Raw genomic sequence first — 17,282 nt, 5'->3', positions numbered from 1 at the left:
TAAAGAATCCCTCCTTCAGGCAGCTTGTTCTGCAATTTTAGCTAGCTGTCCTCTTCTATGGTGGTTTCTTGAAGAGCTGTCCCTTTATCTCAGAATTACTGACTAGGATGTCACATTTTCAGATGGCTCAAATAGACAGTTCATCCCAGCCAATTATACTACTCCAGCATTTTTCCATTTGCCATATGCTTTTTTACAACCACTTTCACTGTCCATCTTTAAAAAATGATATTCATATCCCTGATTCTTATCTATTTGTGGAATTTATAGGATAAATACTATTACTACTATTAGTATTAATACTATTAGCCACATTGTGATCTACTCTATTTTTTTTTTTAAAAGATTTATTGATTGATTGATTGTTATGTTGGGTCTTCATTTCTGTGAGAGGGCTTTCTCTAGTTGCGGCAAGTGGGGGCCACTCTTCATCGCGGTGCGCGGTCCTCTCACTATCGTGGCCTCTCTTGTTGCGGAGCACGGGCTCCAGACGCGCAGGCTCAGTAGTTGTGGCTCACAGGCCTAGTTGCTCCGCAGCATGTGGGATCTTCCCAGACCAGGGCTCGAACCCGTGTCCCCTGCATTAGCAGGCAGATTCTCAACCACTGCGCCACCAGGGAAGCCCACTCTATGTTTTTTTAATTATTTTTTTATACAGCAGATTCTTATTAGTTATCTATTTTATACATATTAGTGTATATATGACTGTCCCAATCTCCCAATTCATCCCCCCCTTCCCCCCCCCCACTGGTGTCCATAAGTTTGTTCTCTACATCTGTGTCTCTATTTCTGCCTTGCAAACCGGTTAATCTGTACCATTTTTCTAGATTCCACATATATGTGTTAATATTCGATATTTGTTTTTCTCTTTCTGACTTACCTCACTCTGTATGACAGTCTCTAGGTCCATCCACGTCTCTACAAATGACCCAATTTCGTTCCATTATATGGCTAATATTCCATTGTATATATGTACCACATCTTCTTTATCCATTCGTCCGTTGATGGGCATTTAGGTTGCTTCCATGACCTGGCTATTACAAATAGTGCTACAATGAACATTGAGGTGTGTGTGTCTTTTTGAATTATGGTTTTCTCTGGGTATAGGCCCAATAGTGGGATTGCTGGGTCATATGGTAATTCTATTTTTAGTTTTTTAAGGAACCTCCTTACTGTTCTCCATAGTGGCTGTATCAATTTACATTCCCACCAACAGTGCAAGAGGGTTCCCTTTTCTCCACACCCTCTCCAGCATTTGTTGTTTGTAGATTTTCTGATGATGCCCATTCTAACCGGTGTGACGTGATACCTCATTGTAGTTTTGGTTTGCATTTCTCTAATAATTAGTGATGTTGAGCATCTTTTCATGTGCTTCCTGGCTGTCTGTATATCTTCTTGGAGGAAATGTCTATTTAGGTCTTCTGACCATATTTTGATTGGGTTGTTTGTTTTTTTAATATTGAACTGCATGAGCTGTTTATATATTTTGGTGATTAATCCTTTGTCCATTGATTCATTTGCAAATATTTTCTCCCATTCTGAGGCTTGTCTTTTCGTCTTGTTTATAGTTTCCTTTGCTGTGCAAAAGATTTTAAGTTTCTTTAGGTCCCATTTGTTTATTTTTGTTTTTATTTCCATTACTCCAGGTGGTGGGTCAAAAAATATCTTGCTGTGATTTATGTCAAAGAGTGTTTTTCCTATGTTTTCCTCTAAGAGTTTTATAGTGTGCGGTCTTACATTTAGGTCTTTAATCCATTGTGAGTTTATTTTTGGGTATGGTGTTAGGGAGTGTTCTAATTTCATTCTTTTACATGTAGCTGTCCAGTTTTCCAAGCACCACTTATTGAAGAGGCTGTCTTTTCTCCATTGTATATCCTTGCCTCCTTTGTCATAGATTAGTTGACCATAGGTGCATGGGTTTATCTCTAGGCTTTCTATCCTGTTCCATTGATCTATATTTCTGTTTTTGTGCCAGTACCATATTGTCTTGATTACTGTAGCTTTGTAGTGTAGTCTGAAGTCAGGGAGTCTGATTCCTCCAGCTACGTTTTTTTCCCCTCAAGATTGCTTTGGCTATTTGGGGTCTTTTGTGTCTCCATACAAATTTTAAGATTTTTTGTTCTAATTCTGTAAAAAAATGCCATTGCTAATTTGATAGGGATTGCATTGACTCTGTAGATTGCTTTGGGTAGTATAGTCATTTTCACAATGTTGATTCTTCCAATCAAAGAACATGGTATATCTCTCCATCTGTTTGTATCATCTTTAATTTCTTTCATCAGTGTCTTATAGTTTTCTGCATACAGGTCTTTTGTCTCCTTAGGTAGGTTTATTCCTAGGTATTTTATTCTTTTTGTTGCAATGGTGAATGCAATTGTTTTCTTAATTCTCTTTCTGATTTTTCGTTGTTAGTGTGTAGAAGTGCAAGAGATCTGTGCATTAATTTTGTATCCTGCAACTTTACCAAATTCACTGATTAGCTCTAGTAGTTTTCTGGTGGTATTTTTAGGATTATCTATGTATAGTATCGTGTCATCTGCAAACACTGACAGTTTTACTTTTTCTTTTCCAATTTGTATTCCTTTTATTTCTTTTTTTTCTCTGATTGCCATGGCTAGGACTTCCAAAACTATCTTAAATAATAGTGGCAAGAGTGGACATCCTTGTCTTGTTCCTGATCTTAGAGGAAATGCTTTCAGTTTTTCACCATTGAGAATGATGTTTGCTGTGGGTTTGTCGTATATGGCCTTTATTATGTTGAGGTAGGTTCCCTCTATGCCCATTTTATGGAGAGTTTTTATCATAAATTGGTGTTGTATTTTGTCGAAAGCTTTTTCTGCATCTATTGAGATTATCATATGTTTTTTATCCTTCAATATGTTAATATGGTGTATCACATTGATTTGCGTACATTGAAGAATCCTTGCATTCCTGAGATTAAACCTGACTTGATCATGGTGTATGATCCTTTTAATGTGCTGTTGGATTCTGTTTGCTAGTATTTTGTTGAGGATGTTTGCCTCTGTGTTCATCAGTGATATTGTCCTGTAGTTTTCTTATTTTGTGACCTCTTTGTCTGGTTTTGGTATCAGGGTGATGGGGGCCTTGTAGAATGAGTTTGGGAGTGTTCCTTCCTCTGCAATTTCCTGGAAGAGTTTGAGAAGGATGGGTGTTAGCTCTTCTCTAAATATATGATAGAATTTACCTGTGAAGCCATCTGGTCCTGAACTTTTGTTGTTGGAAGATTTTTAATCACAGTTTCAATTTCATTACTTGTGATTGGTTTGTTCATATTTTCTGTTTCTTCCTGGTTCAGTCTCAGAAGGTTGTGCTTTTCTAAGAATTTGTCCATTTCTTCCAGGTTGTCCATTTTATTAGCATACAGTTGCTTGTACTAGTCTCTGATGATGCTTTGTATTTCTGCGGTGTCTGTTGTAACTTCTCCTTTTTTGTTTCTAAATTTATTGATTTGAGTCTTCTCCCTCTTTTTCTTGATGAGTCTGGCTAAAGGTTTATCAATTTTGTTTATCTTCTCAGAGAACCAGCTATTAGTTTTATTGATCTTTGCTATTGTTTTCTTTGTTTCTATTTTATTTATTTGTGCTCTGATCTTTATGATTTGTTTCCTTCTACTAACTTTGGATTTTGTTTGTTCTTCTTTCTCTAGTTCCTTTAGGTGTAAGGTTAGATTGTTTATTTGAGATTTTTCTTGTTTCTTGAGGTAAGATTGTATTGCTCTAAACTTCCCTCTTAGAACTGCTTTTGCTGCATCCCATCAGTTTTGGATCATCGTGTTTTCATTGTCATGTATCTGTAGGTGTTTTTTAACTTCCTTTTTGATTTCTTCAGTGATCTCTTGGTTATTTAGTAACATATGGTTTAGCCTCCATATGTTTGTGTTTTTTATGTTTTTTTCCCTGTAATTTATTTCTAATCTCATAGCATTGTGGTCGGAAAAGATGCTTGATATGATTTCAGTTTTCTTAAATTTACCAAGGCTTGATCTGTGACCCAAGATGTGATCTATCCTGGACAATGTTCCATATGCACTTGAGAAGAAAGTGTATACTGTTGTTTTTGGATGGAATGTCCTATAAATATCAATTAAATCTAACTGGTCTATTGTGTCATTTAAAGCTTGTGTTTCCTTATTAATTTTTTGTCTGGATTATTTGTCCATTGGTGTAAGTGAGATGTTAAAGTCCCCCAATATTATTGTGTTACTGTCAGTTACCTCTTTTATAGCTGTTAGCATTTGCCTTATGTATTGAGGTGCTTCTATGTTGGGTGCATATATATTTATAATTGTTATATCTTCTTCTTGGATTGATCCCTTGATCATTATGTAGTGTCCTTTCTTGTCTCTTGTAACGTTCTTCATTTTAAAGTCTTTTGATCTGATACAAGTATTGCTACTCCAGCTTTCTTTTGATTTCCATTTTCATGGAATATCTTTTTCCATCCCCTCACTTTCAGTCTGTATGTGTCCCTAGGTCTGAAGTGCATCTCTTGTAGACAGCATATATATGAGTCTTGTTTTTGTATCCATTCAGCCAATCTGTGTGTTTTGGTTGAAGCATTTAATCCACTCACATTTAAGGTAATTATTGACATGTATGTTCGTATTGCCACTTTCTTAATTGTTTTGGGTTTGTTTTGGTAGGTCCTTTTCTTCTCTTATGTTTCCCTCTTAGAGAAGTTCCTTTAGCATTTGTTGTAGAGCTGATCTGGTGGTGCTGAATTCTCTTAGCTTTTGCTTGTCTGTAAAGCTTTTGATTTCTCCATCGAATCTGAGTGAGATCCTTGCCAGGTAGAGTAATCTTGGTTGTAGTTTCTTCCCTTTAATCCCTTTAAATATATCTTGCCACTCCTTTCTGGCTTGTAGAGTTTCTGTTGAGAAATCAGCTGTTAACCTTATGGGAGTTCCCTTGTATGTTTTTTTTTCTTTTTTTGTTGGTTTTTTTGGCTGCATTGGGTCTTCATTGCTGCACACGGGCTTTCTGTAGTTGCGTTCAGCAGGGGCTACTCTTCGTTGTGCGTGGGCTTCTCCTTGTGGTGGCTTCTCTTGTTGCGGAGCACAGGCTCTAGGCATGTGGGCTTCAGTAGTTGTAGCATGAGTGCTCAGTAGTTGTGGCTTGAGGGCTTTAGAGTGCAGGCTCAGTAGTTGTGGTGCACGGGCTTAGATGCTCCGCAGCATGTTGGATCTGCCCAGACCAGGGCTTGAACCCATGTTGCCTGAATTAGCAGGCAGATTCTTAACCACTGTGCCAGCAGGGAAGCCCCCCTTGTATGTTATTTGTTGTTTTTCCCTTTTTGCTTTTAATAATTTTTGTTTGTCTTTAATTTTTGTCAATTTGGTTACTGTGTGTCTCAGTGTGTTTCTCCTTGTGTTTATCCTGCCTGGGACTCTCTGTGCTTGCAGGACCTGGGTGGCTGTTTCCTTTTCCATGTTAGGGAAGTTTTCAACTATAGTCTCTTCAAATATTTTCTCGGGTCCTTTCTCTCTCTCTTCTCCTCTGGAACCCCTATAATGCGAATGTTTGTGCATTTAATGTTGTCCCAGAGGTCTCTTAGGCTGTCTTCATTTCTTTTTATTCTTTTTTCTTTATTCTGTTCCAGGGCAGTGAATTCCATCATTGTCTTCCAGGTCACTTATCTGTTCTTCTGTCTCAGTTATCCTTCTATTGATTCCTTCTAGTGTGTTTTTCATTTCAGTTATTGTATTGTTCATCTCTGTTTTTTGTTGTTTAATTCTTCTAGATGTTTGTCCTTTAATTCTTATAGGTCTTTGTTAAACATTTCTTGCATCTTCTTGATCTTTGCCTCCATTCTTTTTCTGATGTCCTGGATCACCTTCACTATGATTACTCTGAATTCTTTTTCTGGAAGGTTGCCTATTTCCACTTCATTTGGTTGTTTTTCTGGGGTTTTATCTTGTTCCTTCACCTGGTACATAATCCTCTGCCTTTTCATTTTGTCTATCTGTGAATGTGGTTTTTGTTCCACAGGCTGCAGGACTGTAGTCCTTCTTGCTTCTGCTGTCTGCCCTCTGGTGGATGAGTCTATCTAAGAGGCTTGTGCAGGCTTCCTGATGGGAGGGACTGGTGGTGGGTGGAACTGGGTGTTGCTCTGGTGGGCAGAGCTCAGTAAAACTTTAGTCTGCTTGTCTGCTGTTGGGTGGGGCTGAGTTCCCTCCCTGTTGGTTGTTTGGCCTGAGGTGACCCAGCAGTGGAGGCTACAGGCTCTTTGGTGGGGCTAATGGCAGACTCCGGGAGGGCTCATGCCAAGGAGTACTTCCCAGAACTTCTGCTGCCAGTGTCCTTGTCCCTTCAGTGAGCCACAGGCACCCCCCGCCTCTGCAGGAGACCCTCTAACACTAGGAGGTAAGTCTGGTTCAGTCTCCTTTGGGGTCACTGCCCCTTCCCCCTGGGTCCTGATGTACACACTACTTTGTGTGTGCCCTCCAAGAGTGTATTCTCTGTTTCCCCCAGTCCTGTCGAAGTCCTGCAATCAAATCCTGCTAGCCTTGAAAGTCTGATTCTCTGGGAATTCCTCCTCCCGTTGCTGGAACCCCAGGTTGGGAAGCCTGACGTGGGGCTCAGAACCTTCACTCCAGTGGATGGACTTCTGTGGTATAATTGTTCTCCAGTTTGTGAGTCACCCACCCACGGTTATGGGATTTGATTTTATTGTGATTGCGCCCCTCCTACTGTCTCATTGCAGCTTCTCCTTTGTCTTTGGATGTGGGGTATCTTTTCTGGTGAGTTCCAGTGTCTTCCTTTTGATGATTTTTCAGCAATTAGTTGTGATTCCAGTGCTCTTGCAAGAGAGAGTGAGCGCACGTCCTTCTACTCTGCCATCTTGAAGCAATCTCCCTAGTCTGTGTTTATACTATGTTTATATGACATCAGTGCTAAATTGAGTGTGGAGATGGTATTAACTGATTCTTTGCTAAATCCAAACATGCTTCATTTGTTTTTGTTTTTGCCTTAGAAATCATCAGAATATGAGGAAACCGATATGCCTGCTCTACACGATTTTGTTCCCATCATCAGTGACCAGTCTCAGTACATTCATCATTTAGAGGCAGAAGTCAAGTTCTGCAAGGTAAGTTTCTCATTAAAAATTTAAGCCAACCTAAATTAAAGTTGATATTAATAATGCCTTGTATGAAAATTTGCTATTATTAGTCATGTTTATAGCAATACATTGACAGTTGCCATCTTTATATGATTGAAAAGACTGATGTGTAATAGGAGCTTCTCAGGCTTGGGAATGATACTCCTGACTATGCCATTTCTGAATACTTAATTTCCCAGTAGTCTATAACTATGTCTAATATTTTGATAATATTCTCTCATGTTTCAGAATTTTTCCTTTCCACCCTATTTACTTTAGCCCAGCTTATGGCAAATGCTTTGGAATAGTAATACCAATCATTCTCCCACACTTACCAACCTATTGAAATTGTTGTGCAGCAAGTAGGGATTCTAAGCGGTAGATTAAATCTACCCCATGTCAGTGTAAAGGTTCTTACCTTGACTTTGAATACGGATAGCTCATGGGGGTACTGATACTTATGAGCACGAAACCAGATGTGTCACCTATGGCGTGTAACACTAGATGTTACATATTGCATGACTGTATGAACTTTAGTAATGTCATTAATGCCATTGGAGCCTTTCTGCCTTCCCAAAGTATGTTAGTGTTTTAGTTTTTTGGTTTTTTTTTTAATATCAGTGCATCAGATCGTGTGATATTTTTATAGGAATTACTGATATCTTTTTTATCAGTATTATATGTATTATATTTTTAACATTTGGCTACTCTTCCAAGGTGTAAGTCTGATAGGTAACTTAAGAAACCTTTAAACATTTAATGTCTTGAGTTTTCAAGGGAGTTTCCTGATCTTAGTATGTCATTTTCTCTTTGTTCTTGAGGATACAATCATTATTATACAAGTATTCTTGGATTACCAGAAAAGCTGAAATAATATCCTAGGACTCATTCCATTAATAAGCTTCTGTTAATCCCTAAAATGCTGTGGGTAAAACTTAAGAGATATTGTAGGGGAGATAAAACTTTAGCTCTGCTCTCTTAGTGTCTTTGTTTGGGCCTTAAAATTAAATTGACATAAGGCAGATTAATAGGATAAAAGGATACACATTTATTTAGTGCAGGATTTATGTGACATGGGAGCCTTCATAAGGAAGTGAAGACCCGAAGAAGTGGTGAAACCTAAATGTTTTTATACTTGGTTGAACAAAGAGAGGCAGCTGTGGAAGTGTAACTAAAATATGTGGGGAGGTAAAGAAGATGAGTTCTTTTAACAAGGTCTGTTTGTACAGATTTCTCTCAGCCTCTGCTTCTTGTCTCTGGTGATAAGAATGTTTTTTTCTTCCTGGTGTAGGGAGAGCATCTTTCACATGAGAGTTTTATTCCTGCTTTCAGGAAGAAAAGGGGAGGTCAGAGCACTCTTCTTGTACCTGCTGTTTTTCACGTGCCCTTAGCTCAAGATAATTCTTCCAAAGTGACATATTAGGGGATGTCAGATTCTGCCACTCTGCAATATACATCATAATAAACTTAACATCTAGTTGAGAGCACTGTTACCTATGAGGACCACAGCAGCCCTGTAGAAGATATAGTGTAGCCGTTTATTTTGTGGTATAAACTATAATTATAATGAGAGAAGAAGGTTACTAAAAGCTAGTGTCTTTGGGGGTGTTTTTATGGGAGAGAATAATCTTAAGGCGTAGGATCATTAGATCAGCAGAAGGGAGATGAACGAATTTCAAAGAGAAAACAACAACAATGAAAGAATATATTCAGGATGAATATGATTTATTTATGGGGGACATGAGGCATCTATTCTAAATTCTTACAATGGAGGATATCTCTTAGAAATAATTAAAATAATGCTGAACTGATAAAATGGGAGATTACAAAACCCTTGAAAGTCAGACAGAGTATAAATATGATACATTTTAACAAGCGAGTAAGATAATGAAAGTAATGTTTAAGGGCCTAGAAATCTTATTATTTTGGTTAATTAATAGACTTTATTTTTTAGATCAGTTTTAGGTTTACAGAAAAGTTGAATGGAAAGTACATAGAGTTCCCATGTACTCCCATGTACTTTATAGCTCCCCAGCAGTTTCCCCTGTTATTTACATCATGCATCAGTGTAGTACAGTTGTTTGTTACAATTGATGAGCCAATATTATTACATTATTATTTACTAAATTCCTCAGTTTACATTAGTGTTCACTCTTTGTGTTTTATATTCTATAAGTTCTAAAAAACGTATAATGACATATACCCACCATTACAGTAGCATGCAGAATAATTTCACTGCCTTAAATATCATCTGCACTCTGCTTATTTATCCCTTCCTACCTGCTAAACCCCTGGCAACCACTGATCTTTTTACTGTCTCCATAGTTTTGCCTTTTCCAGAATGTCATATAGTTGGAATCATACAGTTTTTTAGCCTTTTCAGGTTGGCTTCATTGAGTTCATAATATACATTTAAGTTTCCTTCATGTCTTTTCATGGCTTGATAGCTCATTTCTTTTTATCACTGAGTAATATTCCACTGTATGGATATAACATAGTTTGTTTATCCATTCACCCATTGAAGGAAATCTCGCTTGCTTCCAAGTTTTGGCAACTATGAATAAAGCTACTGTAAACATTTGTGTAGAGGTTTTGTGTGGACATAAATTTTTTGCTCATTTGGGTAAATACCATGAAGCACAATTGCTGGATTGCCTGGTAACAGTACGTTTAGTCTTATGAGAAACTGCCACACTCTCTTCCACAGTGGCTGTGCCATTTTGTTTTCCTGCCAGCAAAGAATAAGAGTTCCTGATGTTCCACATCATTGCCAGGATTTGGTGTTGTCAGTGTTTTGATTTCTAGTGTGTTAAAGATATGTGATGGTATCTTGTTTTAATTTCAATTCCCTGATGACATACAGTGTTGAATATTTTTTTCATATGCTTATTTTCCATTTATATACTTTCTTTGATGAGGTATCTGTTCAGGTCTTTTGCCCATTTTTTAAATTGGGTTGTTCATTTTCTTATTGTTGAGTTTCAAAAGTTCTTTATATACTTTGGATACCAGTCATTTATCACATATGTCTTTTGCAATTCTTTTCTCTCAATTTTGGCTTGTCTTTTGATTTTCTTAACAGCGTCATAGAGCAGAAGTTTTTAATTTTAATCAAGTTCAACTTATCAATTTTTTTCCATGGAATTGTGCTTTTGGTGTTATATCTAAAAATATTGTGAAACCCAAGATCACTAATATTTTCTCTTATTCTTCTTCTAGCTGTTTGATTATTTTGTGTTTTACATTTAGATCTATGCTCCATTTTGAGTTAATATTTGTGAAGGTATAAGATCTGTGTCTAGATTTATTTAAATTTTTTTCCATGTAGATATCCATCTGTTTCAGCATCATTTTTTGAAAAGACTATCTACATTGAATTACCCTTATTCCATGTTAAAGATCAGTTAACTGTACTTGTGTACGTCTATTTCTGGGCTCACCATTCTACTTCCTTGATCTATTGGTCAGTTCTTTCACAAATACCATACTGTCTTTTTTTAAAAATTTATTTATTTTTCCTTTATTTATTTTTGGCTGCATTGGGTCTTCTTTGCTGCACATGGGCTTTCTCTAGTTGTGGCAAGCAGGGGCTACTCTTCTTTGAGGTGTGCGGGCTTCTCATTGCAGTGGCTTCTCTTGTTGCAGAGCACAGGCTCTAGGCATGTGGGCTTCAGTAGTTGTAGCACGCAGGCTCAGTAGTTGTGGCTCGCAAGCTCTAGAGTGCAGGCTGAGTAGTTGTGGCGCACTGGCTTAGTTGCTCCGTGGCATGTGGCATCTTCCCGGACCAGGGCTCGAACCCGTGTCCCCTTCATTGGCAGGTGGATTCTTAACCACTGCGCCACCAGGGAAGTCCCACACTGTCTTGATTATTGGAGCTTTATAGTAAGTCTTGAAGTCTAGTAGTGTCAATCTTCCAATTTTGTTCTTTTCCTTCAATATCATGTTGGCTGTTCTGGGTCTTTTGCCTCTTTATATAAACTCTAAAATCAGTTTGTAAATATCTACAAAGTAACATGCTAGAATATTGATTGAGATTGTATTGAAATCTGTCAAGTTAGGAGGATATTTTGACAATATTGAATCTTTGAATATCTCTCCATTTATTTAGATATTCCTTGATGTCTTCATCAGAGTTTTGCAGTTTTATTCTTATAGATCTTATACATATTTTGTGCAGTTTATACCTGAGTATTTCATTTTTTTCAGTGTTAATGTAAATGGTATTGTGTTTTTAATTTCAAATACCAATTACTCATTACTAATATGTAAGAAAACAATTGACTTTTGTATATTAACGTTGTAATCTGCAACCTTGCCATAATCACTTATTTTAGCAGTTTTTTTTTTGATTCTTTGAGATTTTCTTCATAGACAATAATGTCATCTGTGACAAATACAGCTGTCTTTTTAAAAAATTTCTTCTTGTATAGCTTTTCTTTTCTTTTCTTGCCTTATTGTATTACCTAGGACTTCTAATATGATGTTGAATAGAAATGATGAGAGGTGACATCATTGTCTTATTCTTGATCTTAGTAGGAAACCATCTATTGTCTCACCGTGAAGTACAATGTTAGCTATGGGTTATTTGTAGATGTTCTTTATTAAACTGAAGATGTATTTCCTTTATTCCTAGTTCACTGAGGTTTTTACCTTGAATGGCTCCTGGATTTTGTTACTTGCTTTTTTTGCATCTATTGACATGATCATATGATTTTTTTTTCTAGCTTGTTGAATTATGTTATTTGATTTTGAAATATTGAGCCAGACTTGCATAGGTAGATTAAATTCCATTTGGTCCTGTTGTATAATTCTTTTTATACATTCTGGGATTTGATTCACTAATATTTTGATGAGGATTTTTGCATCTGTATTCCTGAGATATTTTGATCTGTAGTTTTTCATTCCTATAGTGTCTTCACCCGGTTTGGGTAGTAGGGTAATGCTGACTTCATAGAATAAGTTAGGAAGTATTTCCTCTGGTATTTTCTAGAAGATATTTTACAGAATTGGTCTCATTTGCTCCTTAAATGTTTAACAGAATTCACCAGTGAACCAATGTTGGGCCTGGTGCTTTCTGTTTTTTTTTTTTTTTTTTTTAACATCTTTATTGGAGTATAATTGCTTTACAATGGTGTGTTAGTTTCTGCTTTATAACAAAGTGAATCAGTTATACATACACATATGTGCCCATATCTCTTCCCTCTTGCATCTCCCTCCCTCCCACCCCTCTAGGTGGTCACAAAGCACAGAGCTGATCTCCCTGTGCTATGCGGTTCTTCCCACTAGCTATCTATTTTACGTTTGGTAGTGTATATATGTCCATGCCACTCTCTCACTTTGTCACATCTTACCCTTCCCCCTCCCCATATCCTCAAGTCCATTCTCTAGTAGGTCTGTGTCTTTATTCCCGTCTTGCCACTAGGTTCTTCATGACCTTTTTTTTTTTTCCCTTAGATTCCATATATATGTGTTAGCATACGGTATTTGTTTTTCTCTTTCTGACTTACTTCACTCTATATGACAGACTCTAACTCCATCCACCTCACTACAAATAACTCCATTTCGTTTCTTTTTATGGCTGAGTAATATTCCATTGTATATATGTGCCACATCTTCTTTATCCATTCATCTCATGATGGACATTTAGGTTGCTTCCATGTCCTGGCTATTGTAAATAGAGCTGCAATGAACATTGTGGTACATGACTCTTTTTGAATTATGGTTTTCTCAGGGTATATGCCCAGTAGTGGGATTGCTGTGTCGTATGGTAGTTCTATTTTTAGTTTTTTAAGGAACTTCCCTACTGTTCTCCAGAATGGCTGTATCAATTTACATTCCCACCAACAGTGCAAGAGTGTTCCCTTTTCTCCACACCCTCTCCAGCATTTACTGTTTGTAGATTTTTTGATGATGGCCATTCTGACCGGTGTGAGGTGATATCTCATTGTAGTTTTGATTTGCATTTCTCTAATGATTAATGATGTTGAGCATTCTTTCATGTGTTTGTTGGCAATCTGTATCTTCTTTGGAGAAATGTCTATTTAGGTCTTCTGCCCATTTTTGGATTGGGTTGTTTGTTTTTTTGTTATTGAGCTGCATGAGCTGCTTGTAAATCTTGGAGATAAATCCTTTGTCAGTTGCTTCATTTGCAAATATTTTCTCCCATTCTGAGGGTTGTCTTTTGGTCTTGTTTATGGTTTCCTTTGCTGTGCAAAAGCTTTTAAGTTTCATTAGGTCCCATTTGTTTATTTGTGTTTTTATTTCCATTTCTCTAGGAGCTGGGTCAAAAAGGATCTTGCTGTGATTTATGTCATAGAGTGTTCTGCCTATGTTTTCCTCTAAGAGTTTGATAGTGTCTGGCCTTACATTTAGGTCTTTAATCCATTTTGAGTTTATTTTTGCATATGGTGTCAGGGAGTGTTTTAATTTCATACTTTTACATGTACCTGTCCAGTTTTCCCAGCACCACTTATTGAAGAGGCTGTCTTTTCTCCACTGTATATGCTTGCCTCCTTTATCAAAGATAAGGTGACCATACTTGCGTGGGCTTATCTCTGTGCTTTCTATCCTGTTCCATTGATCTATGTTTCTGTTTTTGTGCCAGTACCATACTGTCTTGATTACTGTACCTTTGTAGTATAGTCTGAAGTCAGGGAGCCTGATTCCTCCAGCTCCATTTTTCGTTCTCAAGATTCCTTTGGCTATTCGGGGTCTTTTGTGTTTCCATACAAATTGTGAAATTTTTTGTTCTAGTTCTGTGAAAAATGCCATTGGTAGTTTGATAGGGATTGCATTGAATCTGTAGATTGCTTTGGGTAGTAGAGTCATTTTCACAATGTTGATTCTTCCAATCCGAGAACATGGTATATCTCTCCATCTATTTGTGTCATCTTTAATTTCTTTCATCAGTGTCTTATAATTTTCTGCATACAGGTCTTTTGTCTCCTTAGGTAGGTTTATTCCTAAATATTTTATTCTTTTTGTTGCAATGGTAAATGGGAGTGTTTTCTTAATTTCACTTTCAGATTTTTCATCATTAGTGTATAGGAATGCAAGAGATTTCTGTGCATTAATTTTGTATCCTGCTACTTTACCAAATTCATTGATTAGCTCTAGTAGTTTTCTGATAGCATCTGTAGGATTCTCTATGTATAGTATCATGTCATCTGCAAACAGTGACAGCTTTAATTCTTCTTTTCTGATTTGGATTCCTTTTATTTCTTTTTCTTCTCTGATTGCTGTGGCTAACACTTCCAAAACTATGTTGAATAATAGTGGTGAGAGTGGGCAACCTTGTCTTGTTCCTGATCTTAGTGGAAATGGTTTCAGTTTTTCACCATTGAGAATGATGTTGGCTGTGGGTTTGTCATATATGGCCTTTATTATGTTGAGGAAAGTTCCCTCTATGCCTACGTTCTGCAGGGCTTTTATCATAAATGGGTGTTGAATTTTGTCAAACGTTTTCTCTGCATCTATTGGGATGATCATATGGTTTTTCTCCTTCAATTTGTTAATATGGTGTATCATGTTGATTGACTTGCATATATTGAAGAATCCTTGCATTCCTGGAATAAACCCCACTTGATCATGGTGTATGATCCTTTTAATGTGCTGTTGGATTCTGTTTGCTAGTATTTTGTTGAGGATTTTTGCATCTATGTTCATCAGTGATATTGGCCTGTAGTTTTCTTTCTTTGTGACATCTTTGTCTGGTTTTGGTATCAGGGTGACGGTGGCCTCGTAGAATGAGTTTGGGAGTGTTCCTCCCTCTGCAATATTTTGGAAGAGTTTGAGAAGGGTAGGTGTTAGCACTTCTCTAAATGTTTGATAGAATTCGCCTGTGAAGCCATCTGGTCCTGGGCTTTTGTTTGTTGGAAGATTTTTAATCACAGTTTCAATTTCAGTGCTTGTGATTGGTCTGTTCACATTTTCTCTTTCTTCCTGGTTCAGTCTCGGCAGGTTGTGCATTTCTTAGAATTTGTCCATTTCTTCCAGGTTGTCCATTTTATTGGCATAGAGTTGCTTGTAGTAATCTCTCATGATCGTTTGTATTTCTGCAGTGTCAGTTGTTACTTCTCCTTTTTCATTTCTAATTCTATTGATTTGAGCCTTCTCCCTTTTTTTTTTTGATGAGTCTGGCTAATGGTTTATCAATTTTGTTTATCTTCTCAAAGAACCAGCTTTTAGTTTTATTGATCTTTGCTATTGTTTCCTTCATTTCTTTTTCATTTATTTCTGATCTGATCTTTATTATTTCTTTCCTTCTGCTAACATTGGGGTTTTTTTGTTCTTCTTTCTCTAATTGCTTTAGGTACAAGGTTAGGTTGTTTATTCGAGATGTTTCCTGTTCCTTGAGGTAGGCTTGTATTGCTATAAACTTCCCTCTTAGAATGTCTTTTGCTGCATCCCATAGGTTTTGGGTCGTCGTGTCTCCATTGTCATTTGTTTCTAGGTATTTTTTGATTTCCCCTTTGATTTCTTCAGTGATCACGTCGTTATTAAGTAGTGTATTGTGTAGCCTCCATGTGTTTGTATTTTTTACAGATCTTTTCCTGTAATTGATATCTAGTCTCATAGCGTTGTGGTCGGAAAAGATACTTGATTTGATTTCAATTTTCTTAAATTTACCAAGGCTTGATTTGTGACCCAAGTTATGGTCTATCCTGAGAATGTTCCATGAGCACTTGAGAAAAATGTGTATTCTGTTGTTTTTGGGTGGAATGTCCTATAAATATCAATTAAGTCCATCTTGTTTAATGTATCATTTAAAGCTTGTGTTTCCTTATTTATTTTCATTTTGGATGATCTGTCCATTGGTGAAAGTGGGGTGTTAAAGTCCCCTACTATGATTGTGTTACTGTCGATTTCCCCTTTTATGGCTGTTAGTATTTGCCTTATGTATTTAGGTACGCCTATGTTGGGTGCATAAATATTTACAATTGTTATATCTTCTTCTTGGATCGATCCCTTGATCATTATATAGTGTCCTTCTTTGTCTCTTGTAATTGTCTTTATTTTAAAGTCTATTTTGTCTGATATGAGAATTGCTACTGCAGCTTTCTTTTGATTTCCATTTGCATGGAATATCTTTTTCCATCCCCTCACTTTCAGTCTGTATGTGTCCCTAGGTCTGAAGTGGGTCTGTTGTAGACAGCATATATACGGGTCTTGTTTTTGTATCCATTCAGCCAGTCTGTGTCTTTTGGTGGGAGCATTTAATCCATTTACATTTAAGGTAATTATCAATATGTATGTTCCTATTCCCATTTTCTTAAATGTTTTCGGTTTGTTATTGTAGGTGTTTTCCTTCTCTTGTGTTTCTTGCCTAGAAAAGTTCCTTTAGCATTTGCTGTAAAGCTGGTTTGGTGGTGCTAAACTCCTCAGCTTTTGCTTGTCTGTAAAGGTTTTAATTTCTCCATCAAATCTGAATGGTATCCTTGCTAGATAGAGTAATCTTGGTTGTAGGTTTTTCTCCTTCATCACTTTAAATATGCCCTGCCACTCCCTTCTGGCTTGTAGAGTTTCTGCTGAAAGATCAGCTGTTAACCTGATGGGGATTCCCTTGTGTGTTATTTGTTGTTTTTCCCTTGCTGCTTTTAATATGTTTTCTTTATATTTAATTTTTGATAGTTTGATTAATATGTGTCTTGGCGTGTTTCTCCTTGGATTTATCCTGTATGGGACTCTCTGTGGTTCCAGGACTTAATTAACTATTTCCTTTCCCATATTACGGAAGTTTTCAACTATAATCTCTTCAAATATTTTCTCAGTCCCTTTCTTTTTCTCTTCTTCTTCTGGGACCCCTATAATTCGAATGTTGGTGTGTTTAATGTTGTCCCAGAGGTCTCTGAGACTGTCCTCAGTTCTTTTCATTCTTTTTTCTTTATTCTGCTCTGCAGTAGTTATTTCCACCATTTTATCTTCCAGGTCACTTATCCGTTCTTCTGCCTCAGTTATTCTGTTATTGGTCCCTTCTGGAGTATTTTTAATTTCATTTATTGTGTTTTTCATCGTTGCTTGGTTCCTCTTTAGTTCTTCTAGGTCCTTGTTAAATGTTTCTTGCATTTTGTCTATTCTATTTTCAAGATTTTGGATCATCTTTACTATCATTATTCTGAATTCTTTTTCAGGTAGACTGCCTATTTCCTCTTCATTTGTTAGGT

The 17,282-nt window shown here is 36.9% G+C and overlaps 1 protein-coding gene across 9 annotated transcripts in view; it reads left to right on the top strand.

The window, feature by feature from the left end:
• SDCCAG8 (SHH signaling and ciliogenesis regulator SDCCAG8) overlaps positions 1-17,282 on the top strand; it is a 273,722-nt gene that overhangs the window by 23,733 nt on the left and 232,707 nt on the right. For 7 of the 9 annotated variants that reach the window (XM_061187382.1, XM_061187380.1, XM_061187385.1 and 4 more), the window contains exon 4: positions 6,994-7,107. In XM_061187382.1, coding sequence (XP_061043365.1) covers positions 6,994-7,107 — 114 coding nt within the window. Of the gene's footprint in view, positions 1-6,491; positions 6,653-6,993; positions 7,108-17,282 lie in introns of all 9 variants that reach the window. The other 2 variants (XM_061187388.1, XM_061187386.1) reach the window with 2 other exon arrangements.

The sequence above is a fragment of the Eubalaena glacialis genome, chromosome 3 (genome assembly GCF_028564815.1).
Source record: "Eubalaena glacialis isolate mEubGla1 chromosome 3, mEubGla1.1.hap2.+ XY, whole genome shotgun sequence".
Lineage (NCBI taxonomy): Eukaryota > Metazoa > Chordata > Mammalia > Artiodactyla > Balaenidae > Eubalaena > Eubalaena glacialis.
This window is presented reverse-complemented; position numbering and strand designations above follow the sequence as displayed.